Raw genomic sequence first — 26,806 nt, forward strand, 5'->3', positions numbered from 1 at the left:
CAACTCAAAAGCTTGTGAAGTTTCCTTGAACCGTAATTACCTCCATTACAGTTTCAGAAAATATAATTCGTAACCCCTCAGAGCTTAATGGCTTCTTGATTTCTCTATACTTGACATAATCCTTATATAAAAAAATTCCCATGGGCCTGACGGCAATCATCTTTCCTCCCATGTGACATACTCAAATGAACAAATGATGTCCACTAAACATAAAAGTTACCCTTCCAGACTTTTTCTATAAGAATCTTAAAAATCTTTGATTCTTCTGTACTATATAAACTTTTTTCAGAATTGCACTGTACCTTTTGTCCAGACATTAAGGATGCCATTTTAAAAAAGTAAGCAACAGCTTCATCATGGAGACATTTTGAATCACAAAATACATGCAGTTGAAATCATGAGGTACTCCGGCAAAGTTAGTCTGGTACCCTGACCAGTTCCGCTTAATCTAATATGAAACCCAGATTTTCGAATCATAGCCACTATCTGAATTTTACAATTGTATTTACATAAATTGTTATTTCATTCCCATAGTTTGTATTTTAAGAGTAATTTCCTTAAGACTTTTGGCAAAATCGTAAGCATTCGCAGGTTGACCCATGCCAATATTTTTCACTTTTTTTTATTCCAATAACAGCATTGAAAATCAAGCCAAAATGATGCAACTTCAATATTTTGTACTATCTATCTCAACATTATCAGGACCAAAATAATATTGTCAATATAAGTGTGTGTTTAGATAAGTAAGGGGGTAAGGGGTTTGAAACTAAATTGAAATTTCGAATACAACTGAAATTTTTAAAGGATGACATGTCATCAGTAACTAGGATTTACACAAGAGAAAAAAATAATATAAATTTTGATTAAGAGAAGACAACTAGTCTGAAATAGACTTGTATACTGACAACTTGCATCTGTGTAGTACACTCCATAACCTGTTAAATAATATACATGCATATGAAAAATCAATGAATTCGAGTATTTGATCATATGTTAGAAATTTCATGTATCAGTCAAATTCCATTAGAAAACACAACTAAAACGTATATATAAAAAAACTCGTTTGATCGATTTCCCATTCCCAACAAACATGTTTTTTGAAATAATTCACTGTTATTTATTATCCTAGTAGCATGTGGCTGTATAGTTGTTAATATGCTAGTTACTTAAATTGGCCTTGATTCTGGTCAGCCAGAGAAAACTACAATGATGCTGAGGCTACCTAGGGGATGAGGCCATTCATAAGAAAACGAAAATGTGAACAAATTAAAAAGTTTTAACATTCACAGGGCTCGAAATTAGTGGTCGTCCACTAGCCTAAGGCCTGTTGGACTAGTAACTTACATAATGTTAATAGCCCAATGGGCTAGCAAGTTTCGGTTATCAACAGTCAGCGTTTGTTTATGCCATTCCCTAATAAAGATTTGACTTAGCAGATGTTCTATGGAATCAAAGCAGTGACCATTGTAAACACAAGTCATAAAATATTAAGCATAAGAAGTCATAAGTCAATTTCTGTCTCAGAAAAGTGCATTTCTATAACAAGAAGCCATCTGATTTTGCGCATTTCACTTAATAGCGCCAATTATGGTTCCATCATTAACAAAAGAAGTTTGGTAATTGATCCTAATTAATCTGATAACGAATTAAGTGAAAAATGACATGGTATCACACTTCATTCACTCAACCACAGTAACAAACTACAAAGCGGTATACCACAAAAAAGGATACAGCAAAAACTATTCAAAATATTAGTTTGCATGTTTGGGTTTTTTTAAGGCATTTTGGAGGGGAGGGGCTCACTAGCCAAACACTCCAACAGTCACAAATGGGAAAGTGCATATTTTACAAAGTCATCAAAACAGTTATAAGAATTAGACCAATTTATTATGATTACATTATTGACACATCGATTCCATACAACTACTTTTTCGGGGGCCCAGAGTGGTCTAAAGTGCTCTCCATTACGGATCACTGCCATCTCACCTCTATCTGCATGGGTTTGAGTCTCAGATTCAGCCAATGTGGTTATGTGACAAAGCTTGCCAGTAGCTTCTCGTGGGTTGGTGGTTCTTTCAAGGGGTTTTCCCAGGTTCTTCCTCCACCATCAATACTGGCCGCCATGTATAGCTTATTGTGTGCTGAAAAATGGCGTTAAACCCAACAACTACAACAACAACTACTTTTTCTGTGATGATAAGAATAGTTTTTACATCCTTTCCCTTAAAAGAATAAACAAATACTTGAGTACATGTGGAGACATCCAAGCAGAATGCCATACATTTGTTGGGAATTAAAATCTCTGAGCATGGACATCTAAGATTTGAAAATTTTCCACATTATTATTAATTTCAACAATACATTGAGGTTTGATTAATTAGGAACAATTACCAAACTTATGCTATTAATGATGAGACCATAATTGTTAAATACAACATGCCGAGTCAGGTTGCTTCATTTGATGGGAACACACCTTTTTCAAGCTGAAACTAACACTGTCTTCTGATGCTAAAATTTTATAACAGCGTTTACAATAGCCACTACTTTGATCCTGAAGAACAACTGCCGAAGTCGTCTTTATTAAGAGAGGCCATTTAATTGTAGGGGGAAGGGGGGGGGGGCAAAGGTATGTGTTTTGAAATGCGTTTCTTGTACTGACTTTCTGATATAAAGGACACTATGCCATTCCTTTTCTTACTTTAAATTAATTACGTCAGCTATACTGTAACATCTCACGAGGTACAATTCCCTCCTTATAAGACAGGCAAAATGTGGCATTTTATAGAAGGTGTTCAGCCACCAAAAAATAAGCAAAAGTTGATGAAAAATGACATAAAAGACAGGAATAATTCTTAAGATAGGAAAATCATAATCGAACGTTTCAGAAGACAGGGACAAAAGACAGGGAATGGCTGAATTATGATGAGGAAAAGAACGTTAGGCAGTGTAACTGGTGTATGGAATTTGCAAAAACAGAGAAAACATCAAGTTTTGTTGTGGGTTGTTCGAACTTTAAAACAGAATTGGTAAATGTACATGAAAGCTGTGGGCAACACAAAATGAGTTCAGAAAGAAAAGCAGCTATGCAGATACCAGCAGAAGAATCAACCGCTGATAAGATCTTAGAAAGTTTAAATACGAACGTGTTTGACCAGCGCATTAATTTGTTTAGAAATGCAGATGCTATCAAAAGGAGCATAAGACCTATCACTGATTTTGTATGTATGTGTAAGCTGGATGAGATGAAAGTAGTTGATGTTGGAGAGACTTACAGGAATGATAAACAGGTTGTTATGTTTACCCACTACATGGCTGAAAGTGAAAGGCAGAAATTTGTCAAAGGGGTGAACTCAGCAAAGTTTCTTGTAGTAGTGTGCGATGGTTGTACTGACAGTTCACTTAAGGAGGAGGAAATTGTATATATATATATATATATATATATATATATATATATATATATATATATAAACTTGCAAAAGAAGGTGAAATTAAATCATTGTTCCTAGCAATTGATATTGATATTGTAGAGAAGACAGAAGGGATCCTGAAGGTGATCACCACTGCACTGCATTGTTTTAGGGAGATGGGTAAGGAGACCAGAATAAACCCCATATGGACCCTGAATACAGGTGGAGGACGAGAAAGGTCACCTGGATCCTTTTCTGGAATTGGATCCAGATTATCTTGAGAAACAAGAAATGTGAATTGACTGATTAATGATTTGAAGCAGGATTTATACTTCTGAATTTCATATGACAATGTTATTTATGAAATAAAATTTTTGTTAATCTCAATACAAGTGTGACATTGTTTTGTGGACAGGACTAGTAAATTGGCAGGACTAGTAAATTTTTCAGTATACCAGTCCTTCTGGCTACAAAGAAATTTGTGTTAAATTCAAGCCCTACATTCATGCAAGATGTCCCACCTTCATTTAACTTGATGGCCAGATATCTATTATTTGAAAATATTTGAACTTTAATTGGGGTTTTGAACTGCAACTGGTAGCAATCGTAAGCATGAACTATTTTGTTGCAAACAGGAAACTTTCATGACACAATAAATATGTTCCAATTACTATGAAAAATGAAACAATAATTTTATTTAAGTTTGCTGCTGACTTTCTGTGATCAAATATCTTTGGCTTGCTTTTATAAAGGTTCCGGTGTTATTGAATGTGCCGCTAAAGACACTCTTTGAAGAACCAAACATATGCCCATGTGTTATTGCTGCAGCAAAATCAAATAAATTGTAAAACATTGATGGAGACAGAATTGTTTTAAAATTTGCTTAGTATATATATAGAAGATATATGCTTCAAACATAATCATTTTTTTAAAGTTCACCGCTCCCTCGATAACGCGCGAACCCGCTTATAACGTGGTGTCCGGCGTGGATCCCGTTTTTTTTTAAAAGAAAATATTTTTTAAAAATGAAGAAGATCATGATCAGAACTGGTGAATGAAATCTTGATATATCGCCCGTTTTATCGTCGAAAATGGCGGTTAGTTCCCGAAAAGTTAGAATCAACATCGTGAAATTTTCAGGTTTTAATAAGGAATCACATATCTTGTTAGATTTTATCGGAAAAAATATTTTCTCAGTTCACTGTAAATAATAATACTGTATATGTATTCGGCGAAACAGCGATCAATGAATTATAGTAAATGCTAACAGGTGGCAACACTGAATGAAATGAACACTAATTAAATATGTCTTGTCAGGGGAAATTAGTGTTTTAATCTTTTCATTGTGTTGCAGTGTAAGGAGTATAATCGTTGCATGTTCTCTTCTATTCAAACATGAGAAGAGTCAATTGACCGTCACATCGATGCCCGCAAGCACATCTCTGAGAACCTAATTAAGTGACGGCTGCGTTTTGATCGACGACTTGGGGAATTGTTTGTTGCATCGTAAAAATCAATTAAAATAGACCTGCTTTGTTTTATCACGTTAAGTCGGTCTTTTGTATCAAATCAGGTAAAAGACGTACAATACAAAAGTTCAAAGGAATGCAAATCCTACATGCATAAACTCTTGTGGTCAATATCATGTCTCAACATCAGTCAATTTAATTGGACCAATCGAACATGGTTTCAAATAGTATGTACTTATTGTCATTAAAGTATGTATTAATCAGTAATTTATCCTAATCATTTGTAAATGTGATCATGGAGAGCAAGGGAATCAAGCGAAAGGCGTACTCGGTGAATGAAAAGCTTACTGTCATAGAGAGGGTTCGTAATGGTGAATCAAGATCAAAAGTTTGTAGTGAACTTAAACTTGCCGAGTCGACACTCAGAGGTTGGCTCAAGGATGAGCAGAAATTTCGGGATTATTTGCATGAAGTTGATTCTGATGATGGATTTAAACGGAAACGGGCACGCACTGCAAATGACACAGAATTAGATGATGCTGTGTACACCTGGTTCACACAGCAACGTGAACAAGGTGTTCCGATTTCGGGAACAATTCTCAAGGCCCAGGCTGAGAAAATGGCCAAAACTATGGATACTGATTCAGATTTCATGACAAGCCATGGATGGCTTTGGAGATTCCAGCGCCGACATGGAATAAAACAAAATTCGTTGTCGGGAGAGATACGCTCAGCAAATCAGGCGGCCGCATCTAGTTATCCCAACCAACTCCGAGGGATACTGACCCATGATGGATATACAGACGACCATGTTTATAATTGTGATGAGGCTGGTCTATGCTATCGGATGATGCCAGACAAAACTCTAGCTATCAGAGATGATACACACAAAAATGAGGGTTTCAAGCTGAACAAAGAGAGATTAACACTTTTGTTTTGTGTTAACAAAACTGGCACACATAAAATGAAACCATTATGTGTTGGCAAATACAAGTCTCCCCGTTGTTTTCATCACATGAAAATGGACACTCTTCCATTTGTATATAGAAATAGTGGAAATGCATGGATGACTGCAACCATATTTACGGAGTGGTTTTCTAAGATGTTTGTCCCCGCCGTCAGAAACCACCTGCGATCCAGGGGCTTAGAGGAGAAAGCTCTACTGCTATTAGACAATTGCCCAGCAAATATTGTCGTATTCTCACTCGCGTATTTGTATTTAAATATTTTTTTTTTTTTTTTTACATGTCTGACGTTTAGACCCATTAAATTCATGGTTGGTAATGGTTTATCTTTGTGAATTTATTTTTTACATTTTACTCTATCTATCTATCTATCTATCTATCTATCTAGTGATAGCAGATTTTTTTTTAGAGCAACACAAGTTTCGACGTTGCTTTTCGATATGAATGTTATCTTTTTTGATATAAGAAATCTTGATTCATTTTGAACAAATAATAAAACTAGAATGTATCCAAATCAACACAAAAATCAGTGACGTAATACACAGTATGTTTAGCAATACACATGTTAAGAGTACTGATACCTCGTGGAATAATGTTTGTTTTTACGATCTTTTCAAGATACTTTATCCAGAAATTAAAGGTAATTTATAAAGAAAAATGAACAACACCTTTATAAAGAAATATTTATTCACAGTTATTTTCAGCACGATTATAAAACGAGTATTTAACAATGCAACCCCCCCTTTCGCCTCTCTCTGTCGATGTCCATCTCTTTATTAGTTTTTTTTATAGGTCCCTCGGTAACTTGCGCCCTCGCTTATAGTGCAGTCGATGTTTTTGGACCCCGTTGTGCGCGAGTTATTGAGGGAGCGGTGTTTTTGCAAAACTTATTTTTTCTGGAACATTTTTCTGGTAGACTAGTCATTCCGTTCCCGATTTCAGAGGTGGTCGATTGTAGCTAGTCGGGCAAGCATGACTATTTAGGTTATTTAAAAAGCACAGAGTACTAAAGCCAGACATCAGCATATTAAGTGGATTATGACATAACAATGCCATGTTTGGGTCGTTTGTGAATACAAAGGATTTGTTTATGTAACAATAGATTCCACTGCAATTTTATATCCAAGTTTGCGGATTCCTGTCATGGTGCCTTTGAATTTCTCAACTCTTAATCCAAGACTGCATATACAATTTTTACAACCAAAAAGATCACCAGATGGTATATTTTGTCACCAATCTCAATTTGCAACATTGCCAAAGCCCAGCGCATTCCCTGAAAAAACTTCCTGTTGGCTGTGGATTTTAATCAAACTTGCTTTTCTCTTCTGGTTGTCTTCATTGAAAGTATTAGTCAGGATAACTAATCATGCCATTTTAATTTTGACTATGTAAAAGACAGGTCTTTGGAACACAATTCCCCACTTGTAAATGATCCAATCATGTACTACTATTTTTTATTTTTCATGGTTTATAAATATTTGGGATTTTATAATTACCACAAATCTCAAATTTACAGAATAAATGATTTTTCTTTGATGTGAACAACAGGGTGAATTCCCCAATCCACAAATTCAATATGGTGCCTTCACCAATCCACAAATTCGATAGGGTGTCCTCACCGATCCATGAAATCAATAGTGTTTCGAACCTATGACCTCCTGCATCAAGGTGGATGCTCTAACCACTTAGGCCACCAGACTGGTCAATAAGGGTTGTCTGGAATCATCTAAATTTTGTCATTTGTAATGTCATGCACGTTAAGATGTGCAGCCATAACACAAGATCAAAGAATGATATTGTGCACTAAGGTGTCCTCAGCTGGTCTAGGTCATGCAGAAAAACCAAATCATTATAACAAAAATATTGTTATTACGAATGTCACTAGTCTGAAATCATTTGTTGAAGATATAATTTTATAAACATTTCTTTTATCAGCTAAGAATAATTAAAAATGTACCTCATATTCAGCATCAAAGTTATCGACGACCTTAACAAACGGCAATAACCCAGTGATGCCATTCTCTAGAGTCTGGAGATCAAAATAGTAAAACCTGTTGACTGGGTCACACCCTTCTCTAATACTGAGTACCAAGTAGCGGCCACAATCAGTGACCTCAGCTCCACTGAAACAGAAAATAATTCTGATGTAATAGTCTTGCCTTAAATTAATTTGCTGTTATCTTCACATAAAAACTGAGATACAATAACTTGAACATTTTATCTATAATCTGGGAAAAAATAGCTACAAAGTTTCATCCCAAACATCAGTTGGACGTGGGGGGAAAAACAAGTTCTGCAGAACCGGGTATCCTGTCTTCATCTGTATGCTTGTCAGCATAGCCACTGAATTTAACTTTAACAAACTTTAACACAAAACTTTAACGTTGTTGTGCCACAGCTTCCAGCAAAGCAAATGCTACCTCTTTCCATGCTTATTCTAATAAGAGAAGAAAAGAACCCCAGAAATGTGCCAATATTACAGGAATGAGCTGCCTATTTGACGCAACTGAATGGTAAACTAAACAGGGGCAATAACTCTGTTAAAGTTTATTAGAAAAATGGTGAAAAAATGTTATATATGTACATAGTAAAACAGTAATGTTGTACATCACTTCAGTACAAAAGGGGTCATGTAGTGCCAACCAATGATAAAATTAAAAAAATGCAAAAATGAATTCCACAAAGTTAGGAAGCTAAAGCCTTAACAAATTTACACATTTAGTGCAAGATAAATATAAAACAAAACATTGTATCTAAAATAACTGAAAAAACTTTTCTTGGGTGGAATGTCCTCATAACGTTTTCTTCAAGCATTTCATGTCAAAATACTTCTGTTTTTCAAGGTGGAAATCAACAGAATCAACAAGAATGTGCTCCAATGCCAGTGCACAATGGAATGTTACACATTCCAGTCCTGGAGGTATGTGTCTGGTACCACGTCATCTATCCTTTCTGTTCTATACAGAGGCCCCGAGTGGTCTAAAGACATATCACTGCCATCTCACCACTGTTTGCCTGTGTTCGAGTCTTGGGCTCAGCCAATGTGAGTAAGAGAGAAAGCTTGCCAGTAGCTTCTCATTGGGTTGGTGGTTCTTTCTGGGTTTTCACTGGTTCTTCCTCCACCATTTATACTAGCTGCCATATATAGCCTATCTTGTGCTGAAAAATGAAGTTAAACCATATAGGTGGCGCTCTACAGTTTTGTATTTTGCATAGGGTTAGGATTTTTTAAAAAAAAGAATTTCCCCGGCTTTCCTCACTGGTTATACTGGCTATTTAAAAAAGACCTTGTATATCTTAAGCATAATGCAAAGAACCTTTAGTTCCCTTTATTTTGGTGTATGATTGATGGGTGTACTATGAGTTATAGAGTATACAGCTTGGCCTTACTTTAGATGTGCACCTTTCAAAAAAGTGTTAGCTCTACTTGGTCATTTTAACTTCCTGAACTTCAGAGGTAAATTGTATAAAAAAGAGCAGATGACTTTTTTTACATTTTATATATTTGGTAATTCATTCATTGCACTTTCAGATGCTGGTATTGTCTAGTCTGGCAAAATTCATTTTCCCTATTTTAATAGCTGCTATGTATAGTGTACTTTAGACTAATTCAGGCTGATTTTTTAACACAAGGGAGCAGTCATTTTAGTTAGTAGTGTGCTTAAATCATGTAAAATTTCCAAAAGTACAATATCCAAAAGAAATATCATCCACATTACAGTAATGTAGCATAGAGGTATGCCAACATTCTCACCATTGTGCATGTTTTAAATGCGAACTACTTCACCTTACATACGTCACTCTCTCAAAAGTACATATTATCTGGTGAGCGCCCCCATAACAAGAACAACTGTTCTATACAAGGGATGCCACTCTCCATGACCTGTTCTGTACAAGGGATGTCACTCTCCAATAGTGGATCTGATCTTCTTAAGATAACACAAGTATAATCTAGATATTATTTTAATACAGTGGTCCCTAATGGAAAGGTAACTTGGCATAACATAGCCTCCTATATAACACGAGTATAATTATGGATTCCACTATAAGATAGTAATGTAGTGGTCTCTCATCGAAAGAAAACCTGGCATAACATGGTCCCCTATATAACACGAGTATATTCATGGATTACATTATGTTAATACTGTGGTCCCTTTTGGATTCCATTATATTTTAGTAATTCTGGGGTCCCTCATGGAAATATAACTCAACATAACATGGTCCCTTATACAACAAAAGTACAATCATGGATTCCTTTATACTACATTAATACAATGGTTCCTCAAGGAAATATAACAGCATAACATGGTCCCTATATAACATGAGTATAATCATGGATTCAATTATATTGTAGTAATACATTGGTCCCTCATAGAAAGGAACCACTGTACAGCATGGTCCCCTATATAACATAAGTATGATCTTGGATTCTATTATATTATAGCAATACTGTGGTGCCTCATGGAAATAGAGCTCAGCATAACATGGTCCCAAATTAAACATGAGCATCATCATGGATTCCAATATATTTGGTGAACACCATTTCTGATTGTAATATATCCCAGTATAACATCATATATCGCAATACAGCTCCCTAAACAGTGTCATATTGAGACAACTGTATTATTTCAAAAATAACTGGAGGGCTGACAGTTAATTTAATGGAACTTAAAATTTTAATGATTATAGTTCACCCAATGGAAGCTCTACTACATCTCAATTAATTTTATTTTTTGTTTTTACCTCATCCACTTTGGATTATCTGGAAATTCTGCAATAAGAACATCTTTCGACTGGTCTGTGCCAAGCAAATGGTAATAAAGTTTCTGATTCAGATTGGTTGTCGTCTCTGTACCATCTGATTTTCCCTCGTTTTCAGGGAATTTCTGAAATTAAAATTTAAATCTTAACACAATTACATTTTATCATATATACAGCCATCATACTCTTGATTAGAGGTGTAAACTTCTTATACTACACTTATTAGCTAATTAGCTTAATTGCCTTTCCAAGGATGGAATAAAGAATAATTGGGATGAGTGAGTTATAAAGAAAATTTGGTACATAAAAATACAGAAAATTAAAAACACTGGGATGCCACCTCAATTTTCAAACCCACAACCTCTTTTTTGGAAACCAGGACACACAGCAAGACAAACACAGATGTTTATATATATGATACAGTCTGATGTACTGACCTCTTGTCTCTCAGGATCTGTATCGATTATAATTACTGATTCTTTACAGTAATAAATCATTTACTGTGAAGTCATACATTTTGTGGATTCCAAATTTTGTGTTTTTGTGTATGACAACAATCTATGAATTAGAAATTTGGTGGAAAATGATCCTTTTGTGGAAACAATAAAATCCATTCCCCAGCCACAAAATTTAGGCATCAATGAAAATATAATTCTGGTACAAATAAGAGAAATTGCAACCCACAAAAATAAATGCATTTACAGGAACTTACATATTTTAAAGAGCCTCTCATATTCTTTTAAAGCACGTCATATCATACCTTGATGAGGTGTATATATACACTTGTTAAAGCATCCAACTTTAAAAACAGTGAAGGACTGTTTCTGAATGTGAGGCACTGATGTAAGACTTGTGACTTGGACCCCAATGTCAAATGATTTAGGATGTTACACAATTATTTTTTATTTTCTAAGCATTTCTTTTGTAAGTTTGGTGCTTTATGGCATGCTAAATGCTAAACCACTTCAGTCCCCCATTACAAAATGAAGAATCTAGCTTAATGATGATTCTTCCAGGCAAAAACAGAATCCATGAAGATATTCAGGAAACATAAAATCAGCTGAAAACATCAACCAAAACCACTAACACAAATTTTCTATGACCCTTTCCTTGACTCCATGAAAAATACTCAACACAAAGAACATGTCCAAATTTGCAATAACAAATCCTGAGTAATTAAGAACTGCTTATATGGGATGACATTTAATTTAGAGTCACTTTATTTATATTCATATAAGTAAATCAATTTTTATATATTCATACCATAAAGATATGTACTGAAAACAATTATATAGCATAATTACAAAAGACTAATAAACTATTATAAAATCACTAACTGGCATGCAAGCCTGAGTGGGTGGAATACACATGTCTATCAACATTCCTATTGTATTTCATTAGCAATTGATCATTTAAGGGGGGTGGGGGGTGGCAGGGCTTTGAATTTTGTGAAAAATAATTTTATTTATTAGCTCATGAAAGTGTATTACTTTTATTACATGATACCCAGGGAAGGCATTTTTAAAAAATATACACCAGGGTACTTTGATTGCACAGAGTTCATTTTAAAATGATAAGAAAATTTTAAATTGCAACTATGGGTGAGTACCCCACTTTAGAGGTGCCTTCCCTAGGTCCCATGTATGTTTTAATGGAATAGCACTAATTCTGATTTTCAGAAAAAAAGAACTTATTCTATCCCTCACATCAGTAGTAAATAAATTCAAATAATAGAGAAAATATCATGATTGGAAAGACAATCCCTTATACTACCACAAATACTTTTGCATAATTTTGCTAAAACAGATTTCAGACGTATGTGTGGACACAGAGGGCATCACATTATACACCCTTCTGCTATACCTCAGTGAGTAGCATGAGAGAGGGAGAGACAAAATGTTTCCAGTTTAGAGTCATGGATACAGGACTACATACGTTATAGAAAATTCCCTTGTGGTCATGAGTCCAGGCCATACTGGAAAACTTAACTCTCTCCAGAGTGTCAGGAAGATCCTCTGCTGATGGGGCATGTTTGAACTAAAAGTATAAAGATATGAACATAAATCATTTCAAATGTTCCATGAAAACACAATGTATTTTGCCTGAGAACTTCATGATGTTATACTTGCTTTATTGATTTACACCTGTAAGTTTCACAATAAAAGTGGGTCACTTGTGAAACTTGCTTTGAAAAATCTACTTCTCATGTATGAATATATTCTTTTGTTTTTTGATTCTTATTCAAAAGCTTGTTGCCTGTTCAAAATATAAGCTAAAACAATTTACAAAATTTAATACAGTATTGTCACAAAGCATATTAATATATCTTGAATGACATAAAGTTGGATAATTTTACCCTACTCTGATCAACATTACCTGTATTTTGACCCAGTCTGATCCACTTTCACTTAGGCCATAAGCAAATACTTTGCCATTTTTTGAAAAGGCTGTTCCTGCAAGAGAGGTTGTTCCATCCTCAGACAGTTTGTTAGGATCCAGGAACACTCGGTTCTCTCCATCTAGGGAGTCCTGAACATACAGAACACTGCAATAAAAAGTGTTTCCTTAGCAAAACAGATGGAATAAATATCCAAAATGACACAAAAATTCAGCAATAAAACCTTAAATTATCAAATAAATTATACTCCAGCCTTTTCTTTGCAAAGAAGGAAGATTTTGATGAGGAAATATTTCATATTTCTCTAGCATGGGTAATTACATACATAGTCATCCCTTGATTATCCACCTGATTTTGAAAAAGTATGAAAATGGCAGATGACTGAGAGTGGGATATGATTAAAGTTCATTTGAAAAAGAGAGAGAGAATGACTAATGCAGGTAAATTCAACCAGTGCATTATTAAACAAGTGTCCCTTAATTCATAGCAAAATCTGAGGTATATGATGGTACGCCAGTGACAATTAACAGGTGAGAAACAAAAAGTTCCTGCAAGTTTTATCCGAAGAAATTGTATGCTTTACTCTAACGACAGCCAGTATGATGCAGTCACTATTCACTACTCATGTGTTCTATTTTAAATAGCAATAAAGCATACACAGGCTACATCTAAAGATATGTAAATGAGAATCAATTCATATTTACTCGCCTATTAGGTATAATTTAGAAATTCCACTTGTTAATACATCGTCTTTATCCTGAGAAAGTTTAAACTGGTATCATCTGGGATATTGATGCCCACCTAGCAAGAAAAGGGGAGTTAATCTGCAAGAAACATTTCCCTTTATCTGCACAAGATATATGAAAAGAATGAAGTTATTTTGCCTTTTAGAGAAAGCCTGGATTCAGAGCTAGCTGAAAGCAATTTCTCAATGTTTAATATCTGTGTCATCAGATAATATCTTTGACGGAGAAATGGCATTGGCATGAAAAGAAGCTTACAATGAAATGCAGCACTTGTACGTGATAAAAGGGTAATTAAAAATATCAAGATGAAGATGGCTTATAAGCACCTCTGATTCTGCAGCCCCGTGTTAAAGTAGTAATAGTAATTATCTCCATGAAGTGCTGGGCAACTATATTTTGGGTAATCCCACATCTCCTTGATCCTGAAATGACAGAATAAGCAAACAGTTATGACAACTATAATCAGACCCCTTTTAAAATATCTGAAAATCTTATTAAAATCTGTCACTTTGGAAATTTACTCCTGAAAAATTGATTCCACAGCAATCCAATTCTTTTCACAAAATGATGATTCAAGATGAAAATTCTAATTTACTCTAGAAAATAAAAAATAAACCAAGAAAAGGTGACAAATCAAGAACAAGTGCAACAACAATCAATCAGGTTGTGTCAACAATTACTGTTTAGTTTGCAATCTTGTTTCCATTATCTTCTGAACTAATTCAGTGTGGACTTAGTATTAATTAGGAGGGGCCCCGAGTGGCCGAGTGGTCTAATGCGCTCACCGTTACAGATCACTGCCATCTCACCTCTGTCTGCATGGGTTCGAGTCTCGGATTCGGCTAATGTGGTTATGTGAGAAAGCTTGCCAGCAGCTTCTCATGGGTCGGTGGTTCTTTCCAGGTTTTTTTCCGGGTTCTTCCTCCACCATTAATACTGGCTGCCATGTATAGCCTATCTTGTGCTGAAAAGTGGTGTTAAACCCTACAACAACAACAACATTAATTAGGAGCTGTGACAGACCACCTGTAATCTATTGTTCAGCATATTTAATACCTACACAAACCAGCCTGGGTGGATTGCCACAAAGTTTGCCTGCGTGTGTGTGATTTGGATTTTTAAAGTAGCTTTAACAATCTTCCAGTCATATCGCTATGAAGTTTGCAGTGTGGCAGTTTACAGTCATGTCTAGCACTGACACATGATGCCACAGCCATGTAGCATCATGTCCAACCATGTCATATTATCCTGACACCAGTCTGACCAGTCCTAACACTAACCTCTTAATGCTGAATGCCAAGCAAGCAGATGCTAGTACGATTTCTGTAAGTCTTTGGTATAACTAGACTGGGGTTCGAATACACAATCTCCAGCACTGAGGTGGATGCTCTAACCGCTTAGGCCATTGGTATGGTCATGTGTACTTGTAAAAAGGCACTTATCTCCAAATTCAACATCATGATATAACCAAATGAAGTTCTAAATGTGTCATTACCAAGCAACCAACAACTCAGCATTTATTAACAGACAATCACCTATCTAACGCAGGCACTTCTTAAAGCTCCACCATGTGAAACATTTTCACATTTTGCTGTCTTTCAACCCTTCTTGTCATATATTGGATAAACCAACTTATTTTAATGAAGCGTGTTGTAATGAATTAGAGCTGTACTAATATACGTACTGCAATTAAAACTCATTTCTTGCCACACTTTCTTTGTCATACAGAAACCACTCTTTATCATTTATTTATATTTAACTTTCGGATATGCCATAGCTCACTTCCTGTCACACTGTGTTTGTCACAAACAAAACACTATCATTACTGCTGTGTTGACAAAATACCCCATCAAATTTTATAAGATTACAGCATTCAGTTCATTTATTCTTATCTTGAGCTTTGAATGACAAATGTTCTCTCATGCAAGAAATCTTTCTTCTTATAGTAATTAATCACACTTTTTCGAGATGCCTTCTGAGCTTCGATTTTTCCACGTGCAGCTTCTTTTGTAGGTGCTGTTCCAAACTCTTCCAGCTGTGATTACCATAATTAAGATCTTTCTTGCAGTGGTCACAAAATGCCAGTCATCTAGTGTATAGTGTTCATATGAACTGACCAACTAAATTTCCATCAACTTTTCACTCCAGCCTTTCCCATTTCGATGTTTTATAAACCTTTAACTAAACTTTTTATGTCATGCTCTCTCTCAACAACTCAGGATGCCATGTTTTGCAAGCATGCTTCTTCTTTCCATTGCTTCAGTTTCCATTAATGAATATTGATTGCATGAATTTAAACCTTTGACCAATCAGAATACTCTTTACGAGAGTCATGTGCTAACAAATATATGGAACAAATAATATATAAGGGTCACTGCGGAATGGGACTGGACAGACCTTTTAAAAAAAAAAAAAGTATCAGAGATGATATCAAAGTCAGACTATATATATATATATATATATATATATATAAATCTGATTCAAGTCAGGAGAAAAGTGGAATTCCGCTTTAAACCAGAGAAAAATCATGTCTGTAATTACATGATGCATCCATCTGGTGAGTAGTTGTTACCTTTTGTACAATTTATCCTTGACTGGACACTGGTTAATAAATGGCTTGGAGAGGTCATTCTGTGCATCAACAAAGGCTTTTGTCTCCTCACCATCAGGGTCTTCCAGCCAGCGGTAAGGGTCAGCTATCTACAACAGACAATCTTGAAATAACTATACCTGTGCAAAGTATATATATACAACTAGTTTAAGTTCAGTCCCTTTAAATATTTCGAAGTGTAAATGATTTAATGCAGTTTCAATAAAATTTACACAACTTTCAATGGTTTGTGTAGTAGTATACACACTTACATGTGTAAATGGTTTGTGTAGTACTATACATATTTACAGTTGTAAATGGTTTGTGTAGTACAATACAGATTTACATGTGTAAATGGTTTTGTAAAGTGTCTTAAACATTTGATTTTACTGCATTCAAATGTTTACACATGTAAATAGTTTAGTTAAGTGTCATTATGTCAAACACATATTTGATTGATAAATCATTAAGACTGCTTTCCCTTTGTTATAATGCACTAGTGAGGGTCCATAGTTGCCTACCAAATTATGTACCAAACACTGCCTTTCAAGCTATGTACCAAACCCTGCCTACCAAGTTATATAACAAGCTCTGCCTACCAAGTCATGTACCAAACCCTGCCTACCAAGTTATGTACCAAACCCTGCCTACCAAGTAATGTACCAAGCCCTGCCTACCAAGTTATGTACCAAACCCTGCCTACCAAGTGATGTACCAAGCCCTGCCTACCAAGTAATGTACCAAACCCTGCCTACCAAGTAATGTACCAAACCCTGCCTACCATGTTAGTAACCAAGGCCTGAGATTTCAAAACTGAACATAAAAGTAAACTTAAAATCTGAGCTCACCCAAACATAAACTCCTAACACGAGTAAAAAAGAAACAAATATGTGGAAATGCAATATGAAATATTTTCAGGAAATTATATTTATCTGGACTGTTCATTTCTTTTTATCTTTTCTGGCACATTAAATCCATATGCCAATATATAAAGTTAGCAAAACATATATATGTAAATAATACAAGTATAAATAATAATAATAATACATGTATCTAAATAACTCATTGTTAAAATGCAGACAGAAGAACAAAAACAGATGTGTACATATACACAGACCAATAAATGGATAGATAGAAAATGGATGGGGAATAGCAACATTTTAAATTATGTATAACAGAGATATTTACATGTATGTAAAAAGACATTCAACTGAAATATGAAATAACCAGTAACACTAGTAATAGTAGCCAGGATATTCATTAGTCCACAAGGACTTGAACTTTATTGCAATTTTCATATCATCATACTGGTCATTTTTCTTTTAAACATCAAGTTTCCTTTTTTTCGTCAAGATAAGACAGCAGACTCATTTCATAAATTATGTCACCAATAATGTTTATAGTGAAGTATTTATATTTTGCAACTGAAGGATTTGTGACCATTATCTTTAATCCACTTTCTTAACAAAAATTATCATCTAGTAATCTCGAAATGGGTGGCATATTATCCATTAAACTGTTTGCCAAACAGTAAATATTGGTCTACCATAACTGTAACGTATGCAACAGATCAGAAACACTTCTTGCGGGTGCTAAATTCTTCATACATCTATTAAATCCTCCTGATAACTGATAGACAAGTTCCTGTTATTTCCAGTAACAGCTATCAAATAAATTTCACAAGTTATTTTATTAAAAACTCATAAACTGCTAGATTGGGTCAGGAGATGTAAGTCAGTCAATCGCTGATATGTACAAATATTATGATTAAAATTTAGCATGATAAATTAAATAAAAATAATTATTCCGTATTTTCCAAAATTTGTCTTAACTAGTAAATACTCACATTATCATGGCTGTGTAATAAAATGCTAAACTTATCTTGTCAAGGACTATATGCTTTGAAATGACTTATGAAGGAAACTGGCCAGTTATGTAAAAGAAGTATACAGTAAATATATAAAAACTAAATAAAGGTGCTGATAGATGTAATGTAGCCAGATTGCATGGTATAAAACATGCACATAAAGCATTAAGAATGGACCATGACCAGTTTCTCCCTCCCTCTCAAATGTTTGGATTTGGAAACTTCAGTTTGCCTTACCCAAATTTCAGCTTGCCCCCAGAGTTGGACAAGTGGATTTGTAAATCCTAGAAACCACATTACATTGAGAACTGTACCAAACCTTGATATAACCAAATACAGTATTAAATTTTACAATGATCAAATGAATTTCATTTATGATGCAAAAACAATTGTTTGTACCAGAATTTGATTCCATAAAAAAATTTTTAGTATAGTCTGACTAAAGCAATTAGATTTCATTCTGTAACAATTTCAATATGGGTTGCCAAGTGTGTACATTATTCTTCAATATATTATTATTCTAGTTCCCCTGAAGGTCAACATGGGAACATGCTATACAACACTCTTTGTTTTGGATCAAGACATTGCATCCAAACAAAATAAATCAGGGATGGATGTCTTACACTGTAGAACAAGATCATTCTCTGATTAGCTGACTGAAAATAAGGTAACAAATAGGCAAGCATCGATTTCACTTGACCAGTGAGAGCACAATATTCCATTCAGCATGTTACACCATCTTGCCAATCAGGAACAATCATGACAAGGTCAAGGGGTGACACTAGAAAAGGGGGTGTTAATTCCTAAAAACCGAGGGAAAGTAAATTCATATCTAAGCTTAACTCTAGTGCTAAATTTATCATGTTACACTAAGCTGTGACTAAGTGTATCTTGAAATGTCAGCGTTGATTCTTAAATGGGTCCCTGGAGAATGATCTACCTCATGTTTTACTTATAGCTAGACAAAAAGGTTGTTTTCCATCTTTTTAATCTGATGGGATGCCACCAGTCATGTCAGAAAATTAATGGCGGAGAACTTCTTAATCTAATTTATTGGTAAATCATAATCTGCATTTAAAGCTGTTTCGAATGAACCCAAATAATAGCAACAGGTTCTGCCATGCGATGGCATTGGTGATTAACAATTTTTAAAATAAAAATGGCAACCTCATTACACCCAGTAATTTCCCACTTTCATTTGTAAAAATCTAACATTATTTCATCCAAATATATTTGTGGTTGAAAGGTCAACTGTACATATTTAGCATATATGGCATCTGATTTTTTAAACACATTCAGTGAAAATATACAGAATTTTTCAAAACACAGGCAAACATAAAACAAACATCAAATGCTCACCTAGGATAAGTTTTTAAATACTTTGGACTTCTTTTTTTATACAAGAATATGTGTGCAAATATTAATATTAATAATGCAATAATAATAATAATAATAATACTTTATTTATGGAGGGTGACTCATTAGTCAAGGATTGTTCTCCCTTAAGGCTCCCTAAATCTTAAAAGAAGCAATAATTGTTACCCATGACAGCAAGAACCGCAACCCTTCCTAACACATGACTAATTAAAATGAAAACACTGATAACGGTACACCAAGAATAGGATTTAAAAACACACGAAAACCATTATTATTATGCTAAGGAATAAGATCATACAAATGTAATGTCGGTCAGTTTATCACAAAAGTTTAGTACAAATTTTGTAATGTATTTTCGAGTGTGACTAAGAGAAATATTATCTATGTTAGGCCATCTACTCTAGGTAGTTTCTTTTCTATCGACTATAGTATTCCTAATAAATGTATATATTTATAGACAGTAAAATAAGAGGGAAGAGTTGAACTATTTTGCCGAATTTGGAAGAAATAAATGAAATTCGTAATGATTCTATACCTTTTGACCATGGTAATCATCAAAAACATCTTCGTCACGTCTTACTTTTGGATAGGAGAACTTTCCCATGTTTTTCAATATTCTTGTTCCTGCCTGCGAGAAATATACCGGCAAAGTTCTTCTATTCACACCGCGGTTATGTAATCAGAATTTGGCTTCAACTTGGAATAAGCCAGTTCTCGAGAAATCTCGCGAAATAACTTGGAATCCCAAATTGTTGCGCTCTTTCTTAAGAAATTGCATGGTCGTGAAACTCCCATTTGAACAGAAAGCTTAGAGATTAATATATACACATACATGCTGTTTAATTTGACATTACTAAGGTATAACAATAAAATATCTTGACAAAATAAATAATTTAATCTGATTTTGTGGCATAATTCTTTTTTTATTATAAATATTTGTACTTCAAATATTCGTTTACAAAATTTAATATATTTAATAAAATAATTTAAATTTTGATTGTTTTGTTATTATTCTTTATTATTTATTCAGTTATTTAGTTATATATAACCATTTATATTTTTTGGCATTATATTTGTAACAATTGAGATACCATGTTGCTGGAAAAGACTGAATCAAAATACTTTGTTTAAGAATGATGCACAGAACTGTTTGTAAAATAGATAGTCGCGGAGGAAATTCTCAGACTTTAGTACTGACAGACTAGTTTGAAGGTAGTAAACATCGATCGTCCCATATGAAGCCTACAGCAAATCTTTGCATGGTTTCCTAAGGAGATTTGTTCTATAAAAATTATAATTGTAATGTATTCAAGGCCAAAAGTATCCATCATAAAGATGTATTTCACAGTCATGGAGATCAGTCCATGTCGATGCATGATGCTTGCATGCCATGTATGGAAATGTAATTCTTCAAATACTATTTTAAAGGTAAGATAGATATTCAAGGGTGTTGTTGCAGAAAAGGATAACATGGAAGATAGCAAAGGTCTAAAGGGGTTGTTTCTATAGAAACCATATAGTTATATTTCACTGTTTTCTGGATTATTGCAAGTCGTTACATTGCTACATTCATGCCATATTTTGGAATTTAATCCAAATTGGCCATATCAAAGATGGTAAAAGTCTCAAAAAGAGCTATTTTATAAAATTAATATTTGGAAGATAACAAAGGTCTAAAGGGACTTTTACTATAGTCCCATAGCTTATATTCAACAGTTATGGAGATTATTCTAAGTTGATGCACAATGAATGCCTTTTTTTAATTTATTGATGTAACGACTATTGTAAATGTAGGAAAGTTCTTTAAGGGATTCGTTGCATAAATGCATATTTTGAAGATATTAAAAATCTAAATGGATTGTTAGTATTATTCCTTAGTTATATTTCACAGCACTGGGGGTAACGTTTCATTGTAACCCTTAAGGTAGTAGTATTGGAATAGAGACAAAAAATCGACAGACGGACCATCCCCATAGCTCCTTTAGCCTATGATTGGTAGAGTTAATAAAAAGGCATGTAGACGTACCGATAGACGTAAATGGAGATTTGGTTTTTCATCAGATAACTTCCTTACATGATTTTACAACAATGAGTATAACATCTGCATGGTAGTAAAAAGCATGGCACCTACTGCTACAAAGGGTTACATCTGAGAAATGTCTAAATCAAATCTTACACTGAATTAAGGGGCCCCGAGTGGCCGAGTGGTCTAAAGCGCTCTCCGTTACGGATCACTGCCATCTCACCTCTCTCTTCGTGGGTTCGTGTCTAGGACTCGGCTCACGTGGGTATGTGAGAAAGCTCGCCAGTAGCTTCTCGTGGGTCGGTGGTTCTTCCCGGGGTTTTCCCGGGTTCTTCCTCCACCATTAATCTGGCCGCCATGCATAGCCTATCGTGTGCTGAAATATGGCGTTAAACCCCACAACAACAACAACACTGAATTAAAAATAACATCATTTAATATTTGGTATCAATGATAAAACAACAACAAAGTGATGATTTTACCAATTTTATTTGTGTTGTTTTTTTTTGTTGCAAATTTGTAAGTAACAAACACACAACGAATATACATATTAAGAACTAATTCAGTGTATACAACTGTCGTGGATAATGACGACAGCCTCAAGGTGGATAATGACGACAGCCTCAAGGTGGAACATGCTTTTCATTTCATCTAGCATGCGTTTCAGTATCAAGAAGTTAGAAAAGAAATAAAAGGTGCTTTAAAATACAAATTCGACGGTTGGCAAAATAACATTGAGGGTATGTTTTCGAATTCGGTACTGTTATCCAGCTAATAAACCCCTAGTAACACATGCATCTAGCAATCGGGGGCACCAAGACAAACACTAACACCCTTATCTCTAAAGCATATCAAGATTTAGATATAGCCCGGCATAGTCAAATAAGGTTAACTATACAACGTGTCTTGGCTGATGTATACTGGTGACATCATCGGCAAACATATTTGTTGTGGACCTAGCTAATCCAGGTCACATCATCATTACAGTCCACGATTCCTTCCATCATCTAAATAATGCCAACAAAAATGTCAAAACATGCTTTAAAGAATGAAGATAAAACCTGGAAATTGGTTATCGTGTGCCAACATCTTCCCTGTGCAATCTCTACCCTCTTAAGCACTAGCAAACATTTATAACGGAATACAAGTTTTCGGGGGCAAATAATATCGAGATAGTCATCGCTTTATGCGCTGCATTGGAAATGAGAATTAATCATGCGAAGAAAGCTTACTTCTTGAAATCTTCTACAAGAAGTTAAGGATGGTAATAAAGCGCACGAAAATAAGATATAACTCTTTTATTAACATTCATGAGGCATGGAACTAATACGTTACATATTAACAAATGTTATCTTTTAGGTGTATTAAATGTACATGTATATACGCTTCATTCCGGCAGAAACGTATTATTTGAACTGTACATCATGGTCATTCGTGCCATTGACGTAGTGATTATTTCAAAAGAGTGTAAGAAAATAATTTTGTTGCGAGAATGTATATTTTTATATAGTGAAATAGCAGCTTTTGTCATAAAGGAAAAGTTTTTTTTTTTAAAAGAGAGACTGTTCTAGTCAATGCGCTCAGTAACGGCCTTAGCAAACATGGGGCCCGCTGGGTTTACGCGCTAGGCCCACTGTTATCACGACATTTGGAAATAAACTGTTAAACAAGTTTTATATGATATTGAACTGTCCCGATTGGGCTAAATAGGTCCAATCGGCATAAGGCCGGCTTTAAATACACTTTAATGGCCTAATATATAAAAATCGAAGTTATCGTATTTTAAGAAACTTCTACTTATGAGTGATCCTTCTCGAAAAAAGAAACAAAAATAAACATAAAGTAAAAGTTATAAATTTTCATGAACGTGACAATCTTCATGAAGATGTTACGTCGTTTTCATCAAACATTCATAGTCTTCATAACGGATGAACTTTTTTACTTCAAGATTACCGTTATTCAGGTACTTTTTCCTGCAGAAAGTAATTTTGCAATTAATCTTTCACAATTTACGTGTAAAAACCCCGCTGTTTTTGCAAAGCAATCCGTCTTTATTTATCCGATTGTCTGCAGGTATCATTAAATTTGACAAATATCGATGAGTTGCAAATGTGTCTAAAGAAGTCGCATGATAGTAGTAGTTTTGTACATGTTTTACTGATCTAGATTAAAACCTACCAGCCCCTCCCACAATGACTTTGTCCTCATATCGCTCGCACATGCACACGCGTGAAAGTTACCAACAGCCACTCCTGCTAGAGGAAAGTAATGTGGGGTAGAAGACTTCAATCTAGACCAGTAGCCAACAAAACCACCATTATCATACTATTCGATCACTCGATTGCTAAGCCATATGATGAATATGGAACATACCATACGTGCACTGGCAAACTTGCAAACATTATTCAATTTTTGCTGCCTGTGAATCCACTAATACGGTTCCATTACCTGTGCTCGGAGGTGCCGCAGGGTTTCCATTTTCGCGAACACACTGTCAAACTCCGCCATAGTAATCGTTTTATCCTCAATAGTCATCGAATACGGCTTGGTAGTTGTATCAAAACTGCTTTGCGCCGCCGCGAGAAGTTATGAATAGACACGTATTCACGAGATTATTTTTCCATGGCCGCCAGCCACACTGGTTACTATTTCTGTGGCTCCAACAATTAGTGTGCGTATAGTAACTTAACGTAGTCGTGATTCCAACCACTCCATGGACAAAGATGACTGGAATCTACATCTGCTATTACACATATAAACGTGTGTATTTTAGGAGTAGCGCAATTCTTTTGGTGATGTCATCTCGTACTTGTTGTTCCGCTTCAATTAAGTCCTTGCGTCAATAGCTTTGAAAGTCTGTCGTAGTTCTTCTATTAAGATTGTTAACGAGGAGAATAATTGCTGAACAGATTGGTCGTGTTCATGTGCAATACATATAGGCAACTTTATCCACGCACTTTTCATCACTTGTACAATCGTCATACAATCAAGTAGGGGAAAAAGTATCTTTAGGGAAAACATTTTAGTCTCAGGAAATTGTGAGCTCCAGTGGGGTTTGTCAGCACATTGATTCAGAAACATACCGATTAAGCTTGTGCATGTTGTCGCTAACGATCGTTTTCGTCGAAAACCTGTTACGTTGATAAGTGCGGTCACATACGTGATCTTTATTTTCTTAGCTGAGTCAATGTTGGTTTAACATATAGCTGGAAAATAAAATACCGGTCGATACAGAGGTGAATCTCATTTCAGCGTTGTAAAAAAATAATTGGCCAATCATACCCCAAACCGTTACGTGTCTCTTTTTCTGGCGTTTTCACGTGCTAATGACATGACTCCAAGCTAAACTTAACTTAAACTGGTAGTGGTACATCAGGGTGACCCCATCTGTTGATTTCTATTTTACCCTAGCTTAGATAAGATATCATCGCACACAATGATCTGGGAACGTCCTTTTGAAGCAGATGTTCATCGACAAGTGGAACAAAATTATTATCGATGTACGCAGCCGAAGTCGGCTGATCCAACGCTCCGTCGTCAGATTCAGCAACTTCATCCTCGCGATCAGAATCCATCATTTTACATGTAATGGTAAATTTAGTCTTGGATGTAAACACCAAAGACGGTTATGTACCCGGTCGGATAGACGCTGAGACCTTCGAACTAAATTTCATCTACGGTGAATAAAGATGTTGATACTGAATGTGAAAAATTCGTAAAGAAAAGTGACCATTTTGTTGATATTTGATATTAATGATAAACAACGAAGACGCCGCATGACACTTATCAATATTCCTATTCTGCCACACGCACTTTTAGTTCCGGTTATGAAAAACAAGTATAATCGGGACCCACGCGCATTTAAAATGTGATGTTCATGCCTATCAAAATTACTGTCAAGAGAATAGAAGATAAGTTGGCCATTTGCAAAGATTAGGACGCCAGTTTCTTCTCTGATTCTTATTTCTTGAATTTGGCTCCACGAAGTTAATAATCGATATGGAGAGGACACGTCTGCGATCTTTACATCCACGCGTTATTTCACCTCTGAATGGACAGTATCGAAGTAGTTTTTGATGAAGCAACCGACACAACCGAGTCTCAGATTTCCTGGTTTTTGTGTTTGCAGCAAGTTTTTTTTTTCGCGATGGCTTCCGGCGACTTCATAACAATATCTTGAATGTCCACTTTGGATAAGCCCAGTTTTCCAGTTCGATCTTTAAAATTCACGAGTTTACGCGGGCCTGACGTCAACAACAACCAGGCTAGTAAACTCTAAAATTAGTTATAGTATCAAACGTACTCAGATCGATACCAACTCTGCGTCGGGCTGAGTAGTATCCATAACTATTAATACTGAATTTGTAACGGCAGGACGAATAAAACAGCAGTTTTAAAAAAAAAAAAAAAAAAATCAAGAACTTCGACCTGAGGTGCAACCAGGCACGAGTAAAGATATTTCGGCGTTACCGTGTAAGCTACCAAAAGAACCCCACGTCATGTTGAATCCAGGTTAACAGTGCCGGTTTTCACTTAGGCATGGAGACACCTAGGAAATCTTGATTGACTTTGACATCGAGTAAGTCAAAAGTGATTAATAGACGGCATGGCCATGATTGGTTCGTATCGGGTAGTCCAAGAACTCTGTCTGAGGGTATTTGGCAAGTTGTCCCAGGTAATCGAAGACTTTTCCCACCGACCGCTTAGTTTCGATCCATTCGGGATTCAGTTCCAAATGCCCCAAAGGCAGCTGCGTTGCAAATGCTGGAGTCTCAGCCACTAACAAAGCTTGAACTACCATTTGAGGTGATTAAAAGCAGTGCACGGGTGTGAGCTTGTGCACACGCATGACTGAATCACGAAACGTCTCAAAGATATCCACGAGTCGAAGAACATTTGTTTTCATATAGAGAACATAATAGCAACCGAGCTTTTGACAAACCGACCTTTTCTGCATGTTCATGGTCGTTTGCGGAAATACCGTTGCATGACATGTAGGAATGGAAGTTGTTGTTGTTGTTGTTGTTTGGGGTTTAACGCCATTTTTCAGCACGATAGGCTATACATGGCGGCCAGTATTAATGGTGGAGGAAGAACCCGGAAAACCTCGGAAAGAACCACCGACCCACGAGAAGCTACTGGCAAGCTTTCTCACATGCCCACATTGGCTGAATCTTAGACTCGAACCGCCGCAGACAGAGGT

General features: G+C 35.4%; 1 protein-coding gene across 1 annotated transcript in view; it reads right to left on the reverse strand.

Annotated features, from left to right (window-relative positions):
- LOC149787130 (prolyl endopeptidase-like) overlaps nucleotides 1-20,275 on the reverse strand; it is a 54,325-nt gene extending 34,050 nt beyond the window's left edge. Inside the window, exons 1-7 of the mRNA XM_089977641.1 lie at nucleotides 20,116-20,275; nucleotides 16,319-16,446; nucleotides 14,073-14,168; nucleotides 12,979-13,147; nucleotides 12,538-12,639; nucleotides 10,585-10,727; nucleotides 7,799-7,964 (exon numbers count right to left, since the gene is read on the reverse strand). Coding sequence (XP_089833767.1) covers nucleotides 7,799-7,964; nucleotides 10,585-10,727; nucleotides 12,538-12,639; nucleotides 12,979-13,147; nucleotides 14,073-14,168; nucleotides 16,319-16,446; nucleotides 20,116-20,184 — 873 coding nt within the window. The 5' untranslated portion in view covers nucleotides 20,185-20,275. The remainder of the gene's footprint in view (nucleotides 1-7,798; nucleotides 7,965-10,584; nucleotides 10,728-12,537; nucleotides 12,640-12,978; nucleotides 13,148-14,072; nucleotides 14,169-16,318; nucleotides 16,447-20,115) is intronic.
- Between the last annotated feature and the right edge of the window lie 6,531 nt (nucleotides 20,276-26,806).

The sequence above is a fragment of the Sinohyriopsis cumingii genome, chromosome 12, assembly GCF_028554795.1.
Source record: "Sinohyriopsis cumingii isolate HCF-2022 chromosome 12, ASM2855479v2, whole genome shotgun sequence".
Lineage (NCBI taxonomy): Eukaryota > Metazoa > Mollusca > Bivalvia > Unionida > Unionidae > Sinohyriopsis > Sinohyriopsis cumingii.